This window comes from Centropristis striata, chromosome 3 (assembly GCF_030273125.1).
Source record: "Centropristis striata isolate RG_2023a ecotype Rhode Island chromosome 3, C.striata_1.0, whole genome shotgun sequence".
NCBI classification, from domain to species: domain Eukaryota; kingdom Metazoa; phylum Chordata; class Actinopteri; order Perciformes; family Serranidae; genus Centropristis; species Centropristis striata.
The window spans coordinates 40,523,908-40,542,773 of NC_081519.1; the positions used below are offsets into that span (position 1 = coordinate 40,523,908).

At 36.9% G+C, this 18,866-nt stretch overlaps 1 protein-coding gene and 1 pseudogene across 1 annotated transcript in view; both read left to right on the plus strand.

Annotated features, from left to right (window-relative positions):
* The first annotated feature begins 1,303 nt into the window (after positions 1–1,303).
* LOC131968119 (uncharacterized) lies at positions 1,304–2,660 on the plus strand (annotated as a pseudogene).
* A 4,262-nt stretch (positions 2,661–6,922) lies between these two features.
* Positions 6,923–18,866, plus strand: part of atg7 (ATG7 autophagy related 7 homolog (S. cerevisiae)) — a 97,472-nt gene continuing 85,528 nt past the window's right edge. Inside the window, exons 1-7 of the mRNA XM_059327379.1 lie at positions 6,923–7,421; positions 10,204–10,418; positions 11,380–11,434; positions 14,242–14,359; positions 14,521–14,598; positions 14,713–14,829; positions 18,655–18,801. Coding sequence (XP_059183362.1) covers positions 10,247–10,418; positions 11,380–11,434; positions 14,242–14,359; positions 14,521–14,598; positions 14,713–14,829; positions 18,655–18,801 — 687 coding nt within the window. The 5' untranslated portion in view covers positions 6,923–7,421; positions 10,204–10,246. The remainder of the gene's footprint in view (positions 7,422–10,203; positions 10,419–11,379; positions 11,435–14,241; positions 14,360–14,520; positions 14,599–14,712; positions 14,830–18,654; positions 18,802–18,866) is intronic.

Genomic DNA, 18,866 nt, shown 5'->3' on the forward strand with positions numbered 1-18,866 from the left:
TTATCATTTTTTATGACTTTATGTCTGGACTAACCTCTCTGGGGAGACAATTTGATGTTGAGCCCCTGTTGCAGTCAAGTTCCCATTATAGACATTTTTTTTATTTTGACGCGATAACTACTTGAATTTAGATTTTCTTCATGGGAATTTATGTTAAATTAATTAAACACACTTTTATTAGGTAATATATGCGGCATGTGAGTGCAATATGAAAAAGGACAACTGAGCCTTTGGTAAGTCCCACCCCTTGAATGAAGACTGGCCAATCAGGGACGAAAGTCCTCTGGTTGCGTTGCATTGACAGAAGTGAAAGTATATACTGGCAACATATACAGAAATTCAGTAAAAAACCTATACTGACTGGGCAGTAAGAGTTTTTCAGCTGGGGTGGTCTGAATCTCTCCGAATCTTTTCTGTGATTAGCCTAAATCTGCATTCCTTTCTGAATTCTGAGAATTCATCTCTGTGAGGGCAAGTGAGCAATTAAGTGGCCATCTAGGGTTGGTAACAACCCCCAGGTGTGAGCAATTTTGCACTTCAATTGGAAATTCCAACCATTCACAGCTCTGGCAGAGGGTGGTCTACACCTGTCACAATCAGCATGAATGCGAGAACAGCCGCGTTCTATTCCAGTCACAGTATAATAACGGGCGTTTGCTGAAGCGGCAGCCGTCCTTGGCTAAGACGGACGAGGCTAAGACAAACAAGTTTACCTGTGCAAGTTAACTGAGCAAAGGGAACCAGTCCTATTCCCTCCCCAGTCTTACAATATGTGCCACTCCATTCCTGTTGTTGTCTCCGGTCTACGCAGAAATCTTGCCAAAAGGTGCAGAAATCTAACTAACCTTCGGCCCCTCAAACAGTCCTCACACACTGTCACTTCCTTTTCCATGGGCCTGTGGAACTGCCAATCCGCAGTTAACAAAATCGATTTTATTACGGCTTACACAAACCACCTCTCTCTTCAGCTCCTTGCTCTCACTGAGACCTGGATCAAACCTGAGAACACAGCCACCCCAGCTGCTCTCTCCACTAATTACACCCTCTCCCACACCCCCCGTCCTTCTGGGCGAGGAGGTGGACTGGCCTGCTAATTTCCAATAAATAGAAATTCACCCCTCTGCTACATTCCATCAGATATGACACTTTCGAATACCATGCCATTACAGTAACTGCTCCTGTTAAAGCCTACGTTGTTGTCATTTAGCGTCCACCAGGCCAGCTGGGTGGCTTTACAGATGAGCTAGATACCCTGCTCTCTTCCATACCTGATCATGACTGTCCGCTGCTTGTCCTGGGCGACATGAACATCCACTTCGACAGTCCAGACTCTAATAACTTCATGTCGTTAATTCATCCCTTTGACCTCCAGCTGGTCCACAGTCCTCCTACTCACAAAGCTGGCAAGAACCTTGACTTAATTCTCATCCGTAACTGTGCCACAGATGCACTGGTGGTAACGCCTCTCCACCTGTCAGATCACTTTTTTATCCAGTTTAATGTCACTCTATCAGAGCAACCCTCTGCTCCTGCACCAATGGTTACATTCTGCCGTAACCTCCGGAACTTATCCCCAGCCCACTTCTCCTCTATTGTCATCTCTGCCCTACCTCCGCTCAGCACATTCTCCTCTCTGAAGGCTAATGATGCCACTGACTCATTCTGCTCTACTCTGAGCTCATGTCTAAACAGGCTATGTCACTCATATATATGTCACTCAACTGAAACTGCTCTGTTGTCTGTGACAGAAGCCTTAAAAGAAGCAAGAACAGCAGCAAAGTCCTCAGTTCTCATTCTGCTTGACTTGTCAGCTGCGTTTGACATAGTTAACCATCGCATCCTCCTCTCTACTCTCTCTAAAATGGGCATCTCTGGCTTGGCTCTGTCCTGGTTTGATTCCTACCTGAAAGGACGCTCATTCAGTTGTCTACTTTGCATTGCCTCACCACAGGGGTTCCCCAGGGTTCAGTGCTGGGACCGCTGCTATTCGCTATCTACACCACCTCTCTGGGTGAGGTTATCCGCTCACATGGCTTTTCCTATCACTGCTATGCAGATGACACTCAGCTCTATCTGTTATTTCCTCCTGATGACACATCGGTCTCTGAACGGGTCTCTGACTGCCTCTCTGACATAGATGAAGGCACATCAACTCCAGCTGAACTGCTGGTCCTCCCTGCTTAACCTACAATACACCACAACATCAACATCAAAATTGACTCCCTGTGTCTTGCCCCCACCAAGGTGGTGCGAAACTTAGGGGTGATGATTGATGACCAACTCACTTTTTCCAGTCATGCCGCTTTGCACTTTACAACATCAGAAAAATCAGACCTTACCTAACTCAACATGCCACTCAACTCTTGACACAAGCTGTTGTCATGTCAAAACTTGACTACTGTAACGCCCTCCTGACAGGCCTGCCAGCCTGCACAATAAAACCGATTCAGATGATCCAGAACGCGGCGGCGCGCCTGGCCTACAACCAGCCAAAAAGGTCACATGTCACACTGCTGCTCATTGAGCTCCACTGGCTACCTGTTGCAGCCCAAAGCATCAAATTCAAATCTCTAATGCTGGCCTACAAAGTTGTCTCCGGTACTGCTCCTACCTACCTGAATGTCCTGATTCAGACATATGCTACCTCACAACTGTTGCGCTCTTCCAATGAACGGCGCCTGGCTCTGTCCCCCGTTGGTCCAAGGCAATCCAGACTCTTTGCATTTCTTGGAACACACTACCAGTTCCAACCAGAGCAGGGGCGTCCCTCTCTCCCTTTAAAAAACTCCTGAAGACCCAGCTCTTCAGAGAGCATCTTCTCTCCTAGCACCACACGATAATTCTACTGCTCAAAGAATTGTCACTAGCACTTATTGATGCACTAATAGTTCTTATTGCACTATACCTTGATTGTTTGTTTTTAGCTGCATTTGCTTTAAATGATTGTGCTTAAAGACCTACCCTACTTTACAGGTACAGTGTAGCTCCTTATGTAAAAGTCTGCTGTTACCGGTTGGTAAGTGGCACTGCAGCATGGTGTGATCTAAAAATCAGCAAAGTTTTCTTTAATGAGCAAAACTTTTCCTCCAAAGCATACTTCTCTCTAAATTGCCAGATGATGTGGTGACTCATTTAACACTGCAATCTGTATGCTATATTTTTTATCTTTATAATTTATCCCATTTTACCTGCAGATTCAATTTAACATCCTGAATTTGTCCGTCAAATGCATATTAGACAGTTTTCCAAAAATTAGAATTGAAATAATATTTCTCTGGGCAGTGCAGTTAGTGACAATGTGGGCTCCATGCTGCTGTAGCTTCAACTGCTTGTGGCCGACAACAATGGGGCTGGCCTTCATCAAGGGTCAATTAAGGTTTCGGAGATTTAAAGAGAACTAGACTTTGAGTCAGAGCTGTGCTACCAGAAGGAACAATATGATTTTGTTATAGTGCAGGTCTGGGGCAGCTGCCCAGTCAATCTAAATAGCCCAAAACCACAAATCACAACATACAGCACATTCTATTTTTAGACCCTTTATTTGAAGTGATTGTAGGCAATCCACACAAACCATCCGAACATATCAATGCAGAAAAGTGGCACAATTCTATGTTTTCAACCTTTGCTGGTTGTAACCATGGGAATAGTAAAAACTGGCACATTCACAGCTGATTCTGATAAACCTGACAGATCATATACTGTAGGTTGTAAAGGAAGCAAAGCACTCTGTTAGTTCTGCAAATACAGCTTGCAAGTGCACACTTGCCAAAACCAACACGAATGGTAATAAAAAACGTGGAAAGCTCAATGGCAATCTGAAACATGGTGTATATGCCCACTTGAACAACAAAATCAATTGTAAAACAATTTAATGTGATAAACGTGGTGAGCTTGGCATTCAGGCTATCTGCACCTCACAGTGCAGGAGTACATTGCTTGGCAGAGGGATGACATATATTTGACTTTTTTGGCAGAGAAACCACAGGCTGTTATTATGTCAAACAACCCGTACTACTAGCACTACATGTAGCATAGACGTGCAGAGCATAGAGGCCATAGCTCCAGCTCAAGCTCTCCTCTTGACCAAATAAACATAATCATAATTCATACTTTTGTGAATGTTATTGCAAGAAAGCATGCCAACCTCTGATCTGATGAAAGATAACATCATCACTTTTAGTGTCTGCCTCCATTTCTTTTAGTGAAGACCTTTGCACCCTTTCCCTCTTCATCTTTCTTTTTTTATGGATGAACAGGATGGAAGTGGTTCCTTATTATTGTGTGCTTTATTTATGGTAGGTGATTTATAGTTTTCATGTTTGCCAAACACTAAGGTGCTCATTAATCAAACAATTTTTCATGCGTTATGTATTAACAGCTAGGGACGGCACAAGACTAATTTAACTGAGACTTATTTTGAAGGATGCACCTTGATTGCAATCTTGATGCAAAATCAAGAGGAGTTATTCCACTGGCAGTGAAATAAAGAGAAAATACAACAGGACAATGAGTGTAAAGCACAAACTGACAATAAACTGGAGAGCCATGAAAAAAGTAGATCATATGATATCTTTGTGGAATTTATACGACAATTGCCATATTTGCTGGAGATCTGAAATAACTTGGTTTAGTTAAAATGAGATTTGGGAAATTACATTTTTTATTCTATGTCTTTGAGGATTGTAATTTAGAGTGACCAACTTCAGGCTCCCTTACAATAAGAAAAATAATGATTTGATCATTTAACCCTTTTCAAATCTTAAAAAGAAGTATTTGCTACTGAAAATAGTTCCTGCTATTGAAGCTGGTGCAGTCGACTCATAAGCATGAAGAAATGCATCTGAACGCGACACAATCAAGCTGGTTTGACCGGCACTTCTCGGTGTATATACCTACATGAAGCTCACTGTCTGATTTGTTGCTTTGTTTCACTCAACCAGTGAATATGGCTCACAGAAAGTCACTGAACTCAAAATGACCCAGCTGCGTTTCACAAGCTTCACTGTTCACATGCAAACTGAATAGTAAAACACATCTAAATTAATTTCAAAGCAATACTCAATAAAACTTCCTGCTACTTACTTACTAGAGTATTTGTCTGCTGAAATTGTAATAAGTTAGAGTGTGTATGCTGTACGAAAACATTTAGTTTTCATAATAATAGTGATTACATTAAGATACATTTTAAATTTCCACTATTAGACTTAAAAACACAAATATTTGGGGTTAAATGATGGGTATTATAGAAGCTGATCAGATTATTTTTAGACTCATTATTTCTGTATTATATTTGTGTTTGAGACTTTTAAGACTAATAAAAGAAAAAATATTTCTTTAAATGATTTTCTCTATCAGAATGCTGTGCTCATGTTAAGAGGGCTTTGATCAGCATTTAGACCTGGGACATAATATGAAATACAACTGAATAGGTATATTTAAAAAAAGATATATAGAAAAAAAGACGTGTTTGTGAAATCATGACCTCTGTATCTCATAAATATTTGCTTCAGCCCTATGGCTATAACTTTTTTTATTTTGGAAAAAAATAAATAATAATAATACAGGATGACCACAGCGCCACCTGGCTTGATCTTTGATAAGCAGCTGGAAGCTGTTTTATTTTTTTATTGTTCTGTTTTTAATGCCATACTGTGATGCACTTTGAGCTGTATTTTATGTATGAAAGGTTCTATACAAATAAAGTGATTGTTATTAATATATGTTGTTTTTCACTTTATTGAGCTTTCATCAAACGTACCTGAAGAATAACTGAAAGCTCAATTAAGTTAATCACTGCATTATTCTAAGTAGCTATCTATTTATTTATAAAAATCAAAAACCTATCAATCGCCTCAAAAAAAAAAAATCCATGCTCAACTCCCTAAAATAATGGCTGATGTTATATATTAACCAAAATTATTATTATTATTTTGCCTAAATCATCTCCTCATGATGCTGGCCACCAGTTTTTGGTGTTTTTTGAAAAACCTAAAAATATACATATGACTTTGGTCTGGGATGGGACAACTACATGCATTTGAGCATGAAATATTAATAGTGCAGTGCAAAAATGCACAAAATAACTTCTTGCATTTAATGTTGGTCTGCTGTTCTTGCACTTAAAAAAAGATATTCACAGCAAGTGGTTCTTTTTTATTTGCGTCAAACCTTTTGTATTCCTATTTATACTGTTATGATGCATTTGAGCATGAAATATGTTAAGTTACTGCACTGTAAACATATTTAAAATTGCAGTTTCATCATATCTGGTGAAGTGCACGGTCCTATATGTGGCCCTGTGGTAGTGTCGATGAAAAATTGTGGCCCCCTCCAGCATTTAAGTTTCCCATCTCTGACTTAGGTTATTATTTTAACCCTATAAAGCCAAGTGTATCATATTTGATACATAAGTTTTTGAGACCTCTACATCATCAGTGTGATATTTTTTTCCTGGAAAACCTGATGAATACATGAATTGATGATTAAAAAAACTGAGCAACACATTTCACAAAAATACCAGATGTAACAAAAATGATTTGCTGGTTCCACTGGTGGATCTGTCATTGCTGTGTGAAAACTTCATATCAGCAGATGTATGATGTTGTTTTATATGGAAAAAAATATTTTGTATGTTTGAGGAAAATGTAAAAAGGAAAGTCAAAGTTTTATTTGGTTAAAAATATTAGGTTTTATGTGATTATGTGAGTTCAAGAAAAGCAAATTGTGAGCAAAAAATTGCACAAAAAGACCTGATGTATCAAATATGATCCAAATTAAATTCATATATGAAAATTGATATTGAATTTAAAAAAATGTTAGCCGGTTCAACAAACAATTATTTCACGGTTCAGGCTTTATAGGGTTAAGAGGGTGTCGATATCTGAACTTGGACTGATCATAAACTGTGCGTTTATTCCCAGCTGTGTAACTGGGAGACGGCCCCTAACTCATTGTCTCACAGTCCGGTTTCCGGGTGCAGACAATTTCTCATTTTACGGCATCATTCTGATAAAAAAATAAGCTTGTAACTTTTTTCCCCTACATTTCTGGTTATGCGGACTTCTTCCTGTTTGGGTTGTGACTTGCCTTGTTATAAACCGGTTTTACTGATGTAACAAACAGACATAACTACATTACTCCTGGGCGGCTCGCAGCTATAACGTCCGCACATATCTGTTCAATCCGACATGAAAAGAAACGGCACCTACAAGTTTTTGTCAGTTTTCTCGTTTTTCATCGTTTGTGCATTTTTGTTTTTATTTTGGTACTTTGTTTTTTACTCAATGATACTTGCACCATAGGACACTTCACGTTAGCAGCTAAGCTAACCTCGACTGGCTACTTACCCACAGTGCACCGCTTTATTGACAAAAAATCCCGCGATCACATGATCAACCGCACCAGGAAGTGAAGGATTTCTGGTAAGTGAACAAACCTCAACGTTTTGCAGTTTGACACACCACTGTGTGTTTAATGGTAGCCCCGATTTATCTGCTGAGAAAGACAGTAATAGCGTAACATTAAGGGTTGTTTCCATGGAGACGCTCTTCGTGTTTAAAACCGTTAGAGCAGTTGCAACACACAGTAAAGCAGCTGACTGTGTGGTTACAGTGAAAAACTGTCTGATTAAATCACAAATGTAATTTAATCAGACATTAACTTACCTGTGAAGCTTCAAAGTCCTGAAGAAGATCCTTAAGGGTGTTTAGGGTTAGATGTCTTCATGTTTGCTAAGAATATATATGCTAAATAACACAAGACTGGTTTCAGTTTGCATGTTTTGTTCATAAAAAACAACAGAATATACCATTTGTCATACATATGTTAACATTAGTGGTGTTATCAGGTGGCATAAGTGTATGATGTGCAGGTAGTAGACTATCCATTGTAGCTTAATCAATATGTCATTTGAATTAAACCAGAATCAGAAGTGATCCCTGGAGGGAAATTTGCTTTTAGTTACTCCAGCCACAAATAGATATAAATAGAATGGATATATAGTAGCAAAGTATACAGACTTAAGAAAATATATATAGATTCACCTGAGCACAAAGAAATGTGTCTGAATTGTTCATTTCTTTTGGCCAATAGTCACAAAGCGAACCAATAATGTCATATCGTAACTTACCTGTGAAGCTTTAAAATCCTGAAAAAGATTCCAAGGGTTGGAGGTCTTGGTGCTGCACTATAGGATGTGCAAGAAGTAGGCTCTATTGTAGATTAATCAACGTGTGGACTGATTTTAAATTTATTCTGCAATAGGCAATGACAAATGCCCAGCCCTAGTTACCACAGAGCACAAAGAATATGTCTGAATAGCTAATTAATTTATTATTCCTATGGTCTAAATATTAATAGAAAACTCTCACAAATCCAAAAAGAGTGTCAAAACCAAATTTTTATATGTCATTAAGTATAACCTGTGGGACTGCTCCTTTGACAATTAATTCATAAAGATATTATAATTAACACTGGGAGCACCCGGGTCAATGACCTGAGTATATGAGTATATTTTCTGTTTCTGTTACTTTTATGTGCCATCAGTTGATTTAGGTTAATGATAAATATTCAATAGTCAGCACAACTGCATTATAAAGATATCTAAGCTTGGGGTTGACTTCTTTCAGGATACAGTTTGTCAAATCATTTATCTGCATTCTTCTAAATTTTATTGCAAATGGCTTAACACTCTATACAGCATATAACACCCTCTATTTTTCCCTGTTTAATGATTTGAATATGTATTTTGATTAGAGTACAACTGTAATTTGATTTTCTTTGACATCCTGAATGGTTTCCAGAGAATTTAAAATATTTTTCATATTTCCATGTTTCCTCTTTCCTTAGAAAATGAGATGATTGAAGCTGCTGATCCTCTATACATTATAGAATAGTATAATTACATTATACCGAGAAATGTTACTAATCAGGTCAGGGAACAAAGAGTAAAAAAAAGCTGGAATGGCACATGAACAGCGTGACCCAAACTGCACCTCAACAGCTCATATCTGAGATTGATGAGCTGCCAGCCGACCAAAGTTAAATAAGTTCAACACTGAGATCAAGCCAGAATCACAAAATGACTTCACCGACCACTCTGACCTTGATAAACTGCAAAGCAAAACACCCTTAAAGTACATAAATAAATCAAAGTTGATTTACTACTGGAGGTTGACTGATAAGAGTATGAATAAAGACACTCTTAGAGACTCACAGTTAAATCAATTCAACTTTATTTGTACAGCCCTGAATCACAGATTTGCTGCAAAAGGCTTCGCAATCTGTACAGCATGTAACAACCTCTATTTTTATCCTTTTGAATGATTTATTTAATTTGCCAAAGAGAGATGCACGCCGTAAATAGGGTCATTTTCTATTATACAATGCACTGGTGGATGCAGCTGTTATTCATTTTGTGTTTTACAAATTGACCGATTGGTGAACTGACTGGATTAGCTCACTTAGTGTGCCTTTACTGTTTACAACACTGGGTTGTGTATTAAACAACAAGCTCCGCAGCTCAGAAGTTATACTATTATTATTATTTATCTGCTAGTTACAACCAAGGTTATTATAGTTAACGAAAACTAACGAGAGTTTTTAAAAAAACTATAACTAGCTGAAACTGTATTGCGTGGTTACAAAACTAACTAAAATTATAGTGAAAATGTCCTTAGTTTTCGTTTTTGTCAACTTTTTTCATTCATAATTCAGTGTTTCTATTTGAACATGCAACACATGGTAAATATGTTTACTGAGACTGGGATGTCTACTAGAACCAAAATTCAAAACACCTGGAACTGTAAGACATAATGACCTTATTGGGGCTGAGATGGATAAACCAAAGGAAATAAAGGCAAAATGTATTATGATCTATTTGAATCTCGCACCCAACACATAGCCCATTACAAAAAAACTAAAACTAACACTAAAACTAATAAAAACTAAACTAAAACTAAGCATTTTCAAAAAATAAAAACTAAACCAAAACTAGAAAACTCACTCTAAAAACTAATTAGAACTAACTGAATTTGAAAGCAAAAATTCACAACGAAATTAAAACTAAAACTAATGAAAAATCCAAAACTATTATAACCTTGGTTACAACATGAGTGTAAATGTATCTGTTAAAAGTGTGTAGACGTTATGACAGATTATGGAGCCTGCAACTGTTTTGTAACCTGCAACTGTTTCATTTCCCAGCTTGTTTCAGTACTTGTCTGTGCATCCTGTTGGTGAAGTTGTGATGGCGTCTGACAGCAGTGAAGCAGCGTCCTCCTCTCCAGACCTCAAGCTGCAGTTTGCTCCCTTCAGCAGCGCTCTGGAAGCCGGCTTCTGGCACCAGCTCACCCAGAAGAAACTCAACGACTACAGATTGGACGAAAGCCCGAAATGTATCAAAGGATATTACTACAATGGTGAGTGTGGAGGTCAGACGGTGTCATTTGTAACGACTATTCAGTCCCAGTTTTTTGACAGTTCTAGACGTTATATAATGTAAATAGATAGATAGATAGATAGATAGATAGATAGATAGATAGATATACTTTATTTATCCCAAGCTGGGAAATTACAGTGTAGCAGCAGCGTTACACACAGAGACAATAACACAATTAAATAGAAAGAACAACCTAGGCATACTTCAAGCAATAAAATATAAAAATACAATAAATTACAATAAAATACAATAAAATGTAATGTAAAAATAAAAATAAAGTGTCTAAAGAAAGAGTAAATTCCAGTGCAGAATAAATATGAATATGCAGTATAAAAAGTATAAAAATAAAAATGTTGGTGCTATGAAACAAATAAGGTGCAATGAACAATGTTATTCATGCATAGTCACATTAAGAAATGATATCTCACTATGGTTGTCAAGGTTGTTACATTTTTACAATGTAAAAATGTAAACTTTGATACAATACTATGCTTTTGTCTGCTTTGTCATTTATTTTCTGTGTTGTTCCTGTTTTTTAATATCTGTCTCCTATGGACCCTGAGTCTTGAATAAAATTTGATTGATTGATTGACTAGTATCATAAAAAAAACATACTAAATACCTCTTGTGATACTATCACAAAAATGAAACGGATAATTATTATTATTGTTACGATTATTATTATTATTGCTTGCAGCTTTGGGTTGAAAATATGATTGTAGGTCTGTTTTTTTATAGCTTTGGCACTTTCAATACGATAATTATTGAAGATTATTGTTGAAGAAGGTTTTTTTTTTACGCATGGTATTGAAAAAGTATCAATACTTTTGATGACTTAATGTTGCACAGTTGAGGACTATTAGCTAATATAGTGATCAGTATGTTTTAAATAACACCTTTGAAATATTGATAACTGCTCTATTCACATTTCTGTCCCACAGGTGATCCTCTTGGTTTGCCCACCCGCCTGACGTTGGAGTTCAGTGCATTTGAAGTGTAAGTGTGATGAGTCATTCAAACTTAGATAAAAGAGTTGAGCCACCAGCAAAAACACAATTTGAAACCTGCTGCCAGTCTCATAGTGATCAAGAACTCTTTTAATACAATAGACCAGTAGTTTTCAACCTTGGGGTCCGGGCCCCAATTGGGGTCGCGAGATGATTTCTGGGGGTCGCCAAATCATTTTGGAAGTCAGCTCTGTCTCCACTGTGTTAAAGTGTTCATGTGTTAATGTGTTTTAGTCATTTAATGTCTTTTTTTTTGGGTCATTTTGTGTCTTTTTTTTGTCATTTTGTGTCTTTTTTTTGTCATTTTGTGTCTTTTTTTAGTCATTTTGTGTCTTTTTTTGTCATTTTGTGTCTTTTTTAGTCATTTTGTGTCTTTTTTTTGTCATTTTGTGTCTTTATTTTGTCATTTTGTGTCTTTTTTTGTGTCATTTTGTGTCTTTTTTGTGTCATTTTGTGTCTTTTTTTTGGTCATTTTGTGTCTTTTTTTTGTCATTTCGTGTCTTTTTTTAGTCATTCTGTGTCTTTTTTTAGTCATTTTGTGTCTTTCTTTAGTCATTTTGTGTCTTTTTTTGGTCATTTTGTGTCTTTCTTTAGTCATTTTGTGTCTTTTTTTTGGTCATTTTGTGTCTTTTTTTGGTCATTTTGTGTCTTTCTTTGTCTTTCTTTGTGTCTTTTTTGTGTCATTTTGTGTCTTTATTGGTCATTTTTTTTCCTTTTTTTTGGTCATTTCGTGTCTTTTTTGGTCATTTTGTGTCTTTTTTTGGTCAATTTGTGTCTTTTGGTCATTTTGTGTCTTTTCTGGTCATTTTGTGTCTTTTTTGGTCATTTTGTTTCCTTTTTTTGGTCATTTTGTTTGTTTTTTGGGTGATCTGAACTGTGCGTGTGAGATTGTGTTCAGTGAGCGGGGGTCGCAGACAACATGCATGTTAAATTGGGGGTCGTGACTCAAAAAGGTTGAGAACTACTGCAATAGACAACAAGTAGCTATTATGAATGGTTTGTTGTGTTGGTAAAGGCTGCTTCTAAATAATTCATTTTGATCACTGCTGTTCAGAAATATATATATATAATATATCAGCAATTGTTTTTTTCATGTATATGTCTAAATAAATTAAAGTCAAGTTATATACAATACCAGTCAAAGGCTTGGACACACTTCACATTCATTTTCTTTATATTTACAGATGTGCCTTATTAGGAGTTAATTTGTAGAATTTCTTTCTTACTTAATATGTTTGAGACCATCAAAGCAAAAGGTGGCTACTTTGAATCTAAAATCTAAAGAGGAATCGAAATATAAAACATATTCCAGTTTGTTTAACACTTTTTTGTTTACTACATAATTCCATATGTGTTCCCTCATAGTTTTAATGCCATCAATATTAATTTACAATGTGAAAGATTGACTAAAGAAAACCATTGAATGAGAAGGTGTGTCCGAACTTTTGACTGGTATTGTATTCAAATATGTCTCAAAATGATGCGGTCACAAATGAAAAATGATATCTTTTGTTAATCTACACAATGTGCGGTAGACTACATGTTTATGAAAACAGTTAACAATTGTTAAAACTTTCTAAAGAAACACAAGAATAGAAATCAAGCTGCAGCTACTGTGGTGGTTTCCTTTCTTCGGCTTCTGAACAGTGTTTATAAAAGTTCAGTGAAGTTCTCATTGTTATGAAATAATTAATGGGCCAACTTCCTTTTGAAGTTTATCTGCCAGGTCAGTTTCGGGTTCAACTGAGTTTGGATCAGCTCTCGAGTTTGCTGTCATTTGTCCTAAAGCAAAATTTCCAGTTAGTACGTGTACTGACTAATTCCTAAAAGAAGTCTAGTACTGGTTGCTAATAAAGATGATTTAGTTTAGACGTGCGCCCAGTGCGCTCCGAACATATAAAAACAGAAAGTGCAATAATGTTTACAAAATATCTCGCTGATTTATTTTCCCGTCATACAGCGGCAATGACTTTAACTCATAATATACAAATGTAACAAAAACAACAAACCGAATTGTTTCTTATATCAAAGACCAAAAATACTAATAAATACTAGGCACAAACTGGCCATAAACTGGGCACGAACTGGGCACAGTCGAAAACTGTTTGGGTACGGTCGAATAGTCAAAAAAATCAGCTCCTAAGTCCTTTCCTAACCACTTTTCATTAACCTCAATGGAAAACGTCACGAGGTCAAGGAAAGATGAGAAGGAGAATTCATGAGGAGTTAGGAGAAGACGATCGCGGTGTTTAGAGAATCCGACTGCACTTACACTTAGTCTACGTCATCACGCCACGGCGAATGTTGATGACGTCGTTTCTTCTCGTGACCGGTCGGCCTTATATGCTGCTACCGCAAGGAATTGTGGGACGGCATTACCTCCTTTCCTTTCGTAAAGGATGGTCCGGTGTATCCTATGCTAAAGGAGATACTAAAGGAAGCATTGAAGCTCCTTTCCTTAACAGTTCGAGAATTCGAACAGCTCTTATCATGGTGGCTACGATAATACTTCCGGGTCATTTCACTCAGTTAGGAAGGTTCCTAAGCAAAATTGACTATTCGACCGCAGCCTTTGCTTCCCAAATCAGCAACACCGGTGTCTGGGTTACCCCAGGTTAAATGGCCCAACCCAGCTGACCCGAGGTCAGCTGAGCCACACAGCAAGCACAGCTCCCCCCAGTGGCATGGAGCCACATTGAAGTGAACATGACATGACAGGACATGAAATACAAAAATGAATATGGCTCATACAGTACGTACAGTTCAATGCAAATGCGTGCTGTGTTTTGCTGTCAGGGACGGTCCGACACCAGCTCGCTGCTGTCCAGCTGTTGGGACGCTGTATAACACCAACACACTGGACGCCTTTAAGACCACCGATAAGAAGGCTCTGCTGGAGAAAGAGGCCAAGGAGGTAAAAGACATACAACAGGAATATTCTAGGTTACACACACATATTTAGATACAGACACCTGGAAGGAAATGTCTGTGAAATAGACTCCAAGTCAGTAATTTGTGCAGCTGAGACCTAAACCCTTCAAAGAAAGCCATTTTTCACCTCCTGTTGTTTTGTAGATATGGGATGCTATCCAGTCTGGGGCTGCGGTGAGGGACCCATCCGTCCTCTGCAGATTCATTCTGCTGACCTTTGCAGTGCGTATGAACTATAAATGTGTTACTTTTGTATATAAATAATTTAATGTGTGACTATCTTTCACTGTTTTTGACATTTTTCTAAATTCCATTTTCTCACCATCTTATTTTCAGGATTTGAAGAAGTATCATTTCTACTATTGGTTCTGTTTCCCTGCACTCTGTTTCCCAGAGGCAATAAAGATTGTTCAACAGCCGGCTGCCCTGGAGCAAGTTTTCTCAGCAAAACAGGTAATTCTTTTTAAAGATAATCATTATTCAACTGTATATACACTACCGGTCAAAAGTTTTAGAACACCCCAATTTTTCAATTTTTTTATTGAAATTCAAGCAGTTCAAGTCAAATGAACAGCTTGAAAGGGTACAAAGGTAAGTGGTGAACTGCCAGAGGTAAATAAAAAAAGGTAAGCTCAACCAAAACTGAAAAATAATGTACATTTCAGAATTATACAAGTAGGCCTTTTTCAGGGAACAAGAAATGGGTTAACAACTTAACTCTATGGAGTCTTGGGCTATTTTGTCCATTTTTTAATTATTTTCATGTCTTTGTAAGTCATTTTGTTTCTTCTTTTAGTCATTTTGTCTTAAAACAGAATTTTAAATGTTGCAAATGTGCATTAATTTCAGAGTACACTGAGACATTAAACTGCATCATTTTCAATTAAATTCTGAAAAGTTGGTGTGTTCTAAAACTTTTGACCAGTAGTGTATATGTATATATATTTCGTAGTAATGATGATCTACATACACATACAGTTGCAACAACAAGTATGTGAACCCTTTGAAATTTAGTTTTCTGCATTAATTTGTCATAAAATGTGAGCTGATCTGCATCTAAGTCTTAACCTAATACCATGCAAACAATTATAATATTCCATGTTTTTATTGAATACAACCATTAAACATTCATAGTGATGGTGGAAAAGGTAAGTGAACTAGTCGAGCCTCCATTGGCAGCAATACCCTCAACCAAATGCTTGTGATAGCTGCTGATCAGACCTGCACAATGTTCAGGAGGACCATTTGGAATGTATTAGGTTAAGTGCGTTGTGTTTGTCAATACTTGGCAGTAAAATGCAGATCAGATCCAATTTTATGACAAATTAATGCAGAAAACTAGGTCATTTCAAAGGGTTCACATACTGTTTCTTGCAACTGTAGGTCATACGCATATGATACATACAGATATTTTAATTCCAGTGGAAGAAAATGAAATAAAATGAAACAGTTGATTCAGTTACTTCTATACAAATGCTTATATACATATACACTACTGGTCAAAAGTTTTAGAACACACCAACTTTTCCAGAATTTAATTGAAAATTATGCAGTTTAATGTCTCAGTGTACTCTGAAATTAATGCACATTTGCAACATTTAAAATTCTTTATTGAGCATGATAGTGTTTTGAAAGTAAAAAAAAGATTCAAAATCACATTTTATGTTGAACTAAAGGACTAAAAAAAGACACAAAATGACTAAAAAAAGACACAAAATGACCAAAAAAGACACAAAATGACTTACAAAGACATGAAAAGAATTAAAAAATGGACAAAATAGCCCAAGACTCCATAGAGTTAAGTTGTTAACCCATTTCTTGTTCCCTGAAAAAAGGCCTACTTGTATAATTCTGAAATGTACATTATTTTTCAGTTTTGGTTAAGCTTACCTTTTTTTATTTACCTCTGGCAGTTCACCACTTACCTTTGTACCCTTTCAAGCTGTTCATTTGACTTGAACTGCTTGAATTTCAATAAAAAACTGGAAAAATTGGGGTGTTCTAAAACTTTTGACCGGTAGTGTACATATAGGCTTTAGTTTAGAGTGGGAATGAGATTATGTGCAATAACGTGCAAAACCTAAAGTTCCACGTTATCCTCTAAATTTGTAAGGTATTTGACACAATGCATGTGGATTTCCAAAATGTTGATACTCATTACAAATGCTAGACATAAAAAAGAAATAAATTTGAATTACTGTATGATGTTCATGGTGAGTGCAACTGCAAGCTGATGATTTTCTATGACACATGTTGGCCTTAAAATGATTTAATATTTCCACATAATTTCCCCCTTTCCTTAGAAAAGATGATTGCAGCCCTTGATCCTCTATACGTTCTATATTAGGATGATTAAATTATACTGTGAAATGTTTCTAATCAGGTCAGTGACCAAAGAGTAAAAATGCCTCATTAAGAAAGAGCTGGAATGACGCATGAACAGTGTGATTCCAACTGTGCAGGACACAGTGACGGCATTTCCTCCATTTTTTTTTTTTTGGTCTCTCTCCCATATAAACATAAATTATCAGTATTATGTAACACCTCGACAGTTCATATCTCAGATTCATGAGCTGCCAACCTACCAAAAATCACTAAGATCAAGCCAGAATCACAATATGACTTCACTGACCACTGTCTCTGGCAGTCTGACTTTGATAAATCTATATATCTGTCAGTGGTTAATGTTAGGTGTTGGGCTTATTATATTTTTTGGGGGGTTTATTTAAATATTTTTCGTTTATTTTGGTTGAAAGGACGCTACTCTTTATAGAAGCGATGTTTGCCTGGATTCATGATGTCCAGGATTACAATCAATGATACTGGTTAAAGCTGTATTTTTTTTTTTTTTTTTTTCTTGTATTTTATTTGTTTTCTGATCAAATGCATTTGACCAATTATTCCTAAACATTTAATCCAAATGGCTATAATTCAATGGTTTGATTCTACAAACTGTCTTTTAAATTTGTGCTGCATTTTGTAATGAACTTTCGTGCTGCACTTTTCTAATGTATTTTGGAATGTATTTTTACTGTTAAAGTTGTTGTAGGACTGTTGAGTATTACTTGTTGGAATGTGGACCCCAGGAAGACTAGCGAACTGCCACGGCACAAGCTAATGGGGATCCTTTAATAAAACATAAAACATAAAACATAAAAAGCAAAGCAAAACACCCAAAAGTAAATAATTTAACACAATTTATTTTTTTCATCTTAGAGCGCACACGTTGTTGTCTTTATTGAGAATTGATAGAAATGGTCAACGATCCCTCCAAAATACCAAATTAAGATGCCAAGACCTTGAGGAACACCATAGTAAAATCCATGCTGTGATTTCATGACCTGGTTTATACCAGTGGATTCCCCAGGCCTGTTGTAGGTATCATACTGTGATTGCTGGTGTTCTCGCAGGTCCCAGAGTGCTAAAGAGTTACACAGCATGTGTTTATAATCACACAACTACTTCTTACAGCAGCAGTTGTCCATGTAATTGGTGCCATAATTCGCTTTCAGAGTTATAATAATAGTTACAGGAAAAGAATTCAGCTGACAATTATGCTTCAGAAAGCCTCTTGTGTGTTCTCACATCGGTGAGACTGTGAGTACAAGATTACACTTACAAGTGATTTGGAGGCTCGTTCTCAGAGAGGTTAAGGAGCTCTGAGTAAAGCCACTGCTTGCTTTTGCATTGAAAGGAGACAATTGAGGTGCTTTGGGCATCTGATCAGGATTCCTCCTGGGCAGCTTCCCTTTTGAGCTTTTCCCAGAGTAGAACCAGAGCCAGAACATGCTGGAGCGATTGTATGTCCTCACTGTCCATTTTTAAAAGTCATCTTAAAACCTATTTTTATTCCTTGGCTTTTAACCATGCATGAGACTCTGCTCTTGTTTTTAGTGTTTTATGGTTTGCTTTTATTTATTGTTTTTCAAATTGTCTTTTAAAAAGCAATGAATCTATTTATTTTAGTGTTTATTTCCTGTTTTATTTATTTTATTGTCTCTTGTTCTGTTTGTTTATGTACAGCACTTTGTTGCGGCTATTGTTGTTTTAAAGTGCTTTACAAATAAAGTTGAGTTGAGTATATCTGGTCTCTGGGAACGCTTCAGGAAGAGTACCTGGGCGACCTTACTAAGCCTGTTTCCCCTGTGATCTGCGATGGATGGATATTGTATATGATTGCCCTTTAAAAGTCCTATAAACAGTAAATGTTCGGTGCTGTCAAAGTACAACACAGAGCTTTCTATAACTATAGCTAACTCCGTATTATTTCTGTGTCAGATCGCAGCCCTGCAGGAGGCCTATGATGACCTGTGTGTAAAAGGAGGGACCACTGCAGTGCCTTACTTCCTAATGAAGTACACAGCTGACACTGTCAAGATGGCTCCACTTAGGGACTGGGACACATTCTTCACTGATACTAAGAAGGTACTACTTGAGTTATTGTGGGATCTTTTATAGTCTAATAAAATGTATTTTCTGAGATTAAGGTA